This window comes from Sesamum indicum, linkage group LG11, assembly GCF_000512975.1.
Source record: "Sesamum indicum cultivar Zhongzhi No. 13 linkage group LG11, S_indicum_v1.0, whole genome shotgun sequence".
In the NCBI taxonomy this organism is placed as follows: Eukaryota; Viridiplantae; Streptophyta; class Magnoliopsida; order Lamiales; family Pedaliaceae; genus Sesamum; species Sesamum indicum.
This window is the reverse complement of record NC_026155.1, coordinates 11,675,218-11,678,085: the sequence shown is the minus strand read 5'-3', so window position 1 is coordinate 11,678,085 and position 2,868 is coordinate 11,675,218. Positions and strand designations below refer to the sequence as shown.

Here is a 2,868-nt window from a genome sequence, read left to right as displayed (position 1 = left end):
GGAAAGAGATGAGGCCCAGGCAGGGGATAATATCTCAAACAAGAAAATGAGCATCACTGATTCAATATCTTTTAGTGGAAAGAAAAGAACATACAGAGGGTCACATAGGGAAAAGGGTTCTCTGCGCAACAGTTTGATCATCATCAGTTAGCTGCAGTGGTTGATCACAAGTACTGGTGACCGTTTATTTATTTGTGGTGATGGTTATATATTATATATATATATATGGGGTGGTGGCCAGCTACCGCCTTCGGGCGGCGGTTTCGCGCTGAGCGTTGAAGAAGACGGCGGCGACAGGGAGGCCCAGCCCATTCTCGACGGCGAAACGTCGGGTGTTGAAGCAGTCTCTTGTTAAGTTGTGAAGATTGATTTGAAGAAGAAAAGGATAACCTGATTCAACTTAGAATTCCCAAGTTGAGTTGGAGAAGGATAACCCGATTCAAAGTTGAGTTGGAGAAGGATAACCTCATTCAACTTAGAAATCCCAAGTTGAGTTGGAAAAAGGATAAGTCATGGCTATATATACTACTCTTATTAGCATTGTTTTATAGAGCAAAGTAGAATAGAGTAGAGAGAAAAGAAAGAGTTGAGACGAGGGTGAGTGTTGTCTTTCACGTGTGGTGAAGACTTGCATACAAGTGTGTGTGTGTTGTACTCCTCAATTTCCCTCCTCTTTGAGTGTTTTCTCCTGGCTTGGTATCACCCCCAGACGTAGGATTTATATCCAAACTGGGTTAACAAATTCGTGTGTCTTTTACTGCCTTCATATTCCACCTGTTATCCATCTTAACCCGATCCATTTCCTAACAACTGGTATCAAGAGCCTGGTTCAAGGAGTTAAGATGGAGGGAAAGTTTCCAGTCGAACGGTTCAATGGTTCCGACTTTGGGTTTTGGCGTATGCAGATGGAGGCCTACCTGTACGGGAAGGACCTGTACGAACCACTTGCAGAGAAGTACGAGAAGACGAGTGATGAAGAATGGAAGGTGCTCGATCGAAAGGCGATGAGCGCAATAATCCTGTCGCTCTCTCGGAATGTCGCCTATCATGTGAAGGGAGCAAAGAGCACGAAGGAAGTTCTACAGACTCTTGCCGATATGTACGAGAAACCCTCAGCAATGAACAAGGTTATGCTGATGAAAAAACTATTCAGGTTGCAGATGGAGGAGAGGAAGTCGGTGGCCGATCACCTCAATGACTTCAACCAACTCACGACACAGCTGGCGTCTGTGGATATCGTGTTTGACGATGAGGTAAAAGCGTTAATTTTGCTTTCATCTTTACCTGACAGTTGGGATGTGGTTGTTACTTCAGTGAGCACTTCGTCTGGGAAGGAGAAGATGAAGTTCGACAACATCAGAGACATGATGTTGAACGAGGAAACCCGTAGAAAGCAAACGGGTGGATCATCTGGCTCTGCGCTACATACAGAGTCCAGAGGGAGACCTGACACACGGGGTAAATACCGTGGAAGGTCAAGGTCAAGGTCCAGGGGGAAGAACAAGGGCAAGAAGGAGATGGTGTGCTGGAACTGCGAGAAGCCCGGACACATGAAAAGCGAATGTCGGGCGCCAAAGAAGGAAAAGGAGGGCCGAACAGCGAATGCCGCGACGGAGGAGATCACGGATGCACTCTTGTTGAGTGTGAGCAGTTCTTCCGATGATTGGGTTGTGGATTCAGGGGCCTCATTCCACTCATGCAGCAACAAAGACATCATGGAGCCATACACCTCAGGTGATTTTGGCTTAGTTTATCTTGCAGATAACAAACCCCTCAAGATTGTAGGAAAGGGAGATGTGCGGATCAAATCAACGAATGGGTCATGCTGGACCCTACATGATGTGAGACACATACCAGGACTGAAAAGGAACTTGATCTCAGTCGGACAGCTGGATAGTGATGGATTCCACACGACGTTTGGAGACGCGAAGTGGAAGATCAGTCGGGGAGCAATGACTTTGGCTCGAGGACTAAAGTCGGGAACGCTCTACATGGCGGGAGGATCCAGTTCAAACATCCCCTTTGCAGGAACTGTATCGCAGGCTAACCTGTGGCACAATCGCTTGGGCCACATGAGCGAGAAAGGAATGAACGTGCTGAAGTCGAAAGGACGGTTGCCCGAGTTAAAATCGGTGGAGGTGGGTCATTGTGAACACTGCGTGTTCGGAAAGCAGAAGCGGGTGAGCTTCTTGACCACAGGAAGAACTCCGAGGAAAGAAAAGTTGGAGCTTGTTCACACCGATTTGTGGGGGCCAGCACCAGTGTCATCTCTTGGTGGATCAACGTACTACATGACATTCGTCGATGACTCCACTAGAAAGGTATGGGTGTATTTCTTAAAAAGAAAATCTGATGCCTTTGATACATTCAGGAGATGGAGGGCACTAGTGGAAAATGAGACAGGTCTACAAGTGAAATGTCTCAGATCGGATAACGGTGGCGAGTACAACAGTGAAGGTATCAAGAATTACTGCGCCGACCATGGAATCCGAATGCAGAAAACAATCCCGGGGACACCTCAGCAAAATGGCGTTGCTGAGAGGATGAACAGAACACTGAATGAGCGTGCGAGATGCATGCGATTGAAGAGCGGACTACCAAAGATGTTTTGGGCAGATGCAGTCAACACGGCTGCTTTCTTGATCAATCGAGGGCCTTCTGTCCCGTTGAACAACAGGATACCAGAAGAGGTATGGAGTGGTAAGAAAGTGGATCTTTCTTTCTTACGTACGTTTGGTTGTTCAGCCTATATTTTGAACGATGATCGGACTAAGCTGGATGCTAAGTCGATTAAATGTACATTCATTGGGTATGGGACTGACGAATTTGGGTATAGATTCTGGGATGATCAAAACCGGAAAATAATTC

At 46.8% G+C, this 2,868-nt stretch overlaps 1 protein-coding gene across 1 annotated transcript in view; it reads right to left on the bottom strand.

The window, feature by feature from the left end:
• LOC105174079 (CEN-like protein 2) overlaps positions 59 to 2,868 on the bottom strand; it is a 5,659-nt gene continuing 2,849 nt past the window's right edge. Inside the window, exons 4-5 of the mRNA XM_020697660.1 lie at position 1,985; positions 59 to 345 (exon numbers count right to left, since the gene is read on the bottom strand). Coding sequence (XP_020553319.1) covers positions 242 to 345; position 1,985 — 105 coding nt within the window. The 3' untranslated portion in view covers positions 59 to 241. The remainder of the gene's footprint in view (positions 346 to 1,984; positions 1,986 to 2,868) is intronic.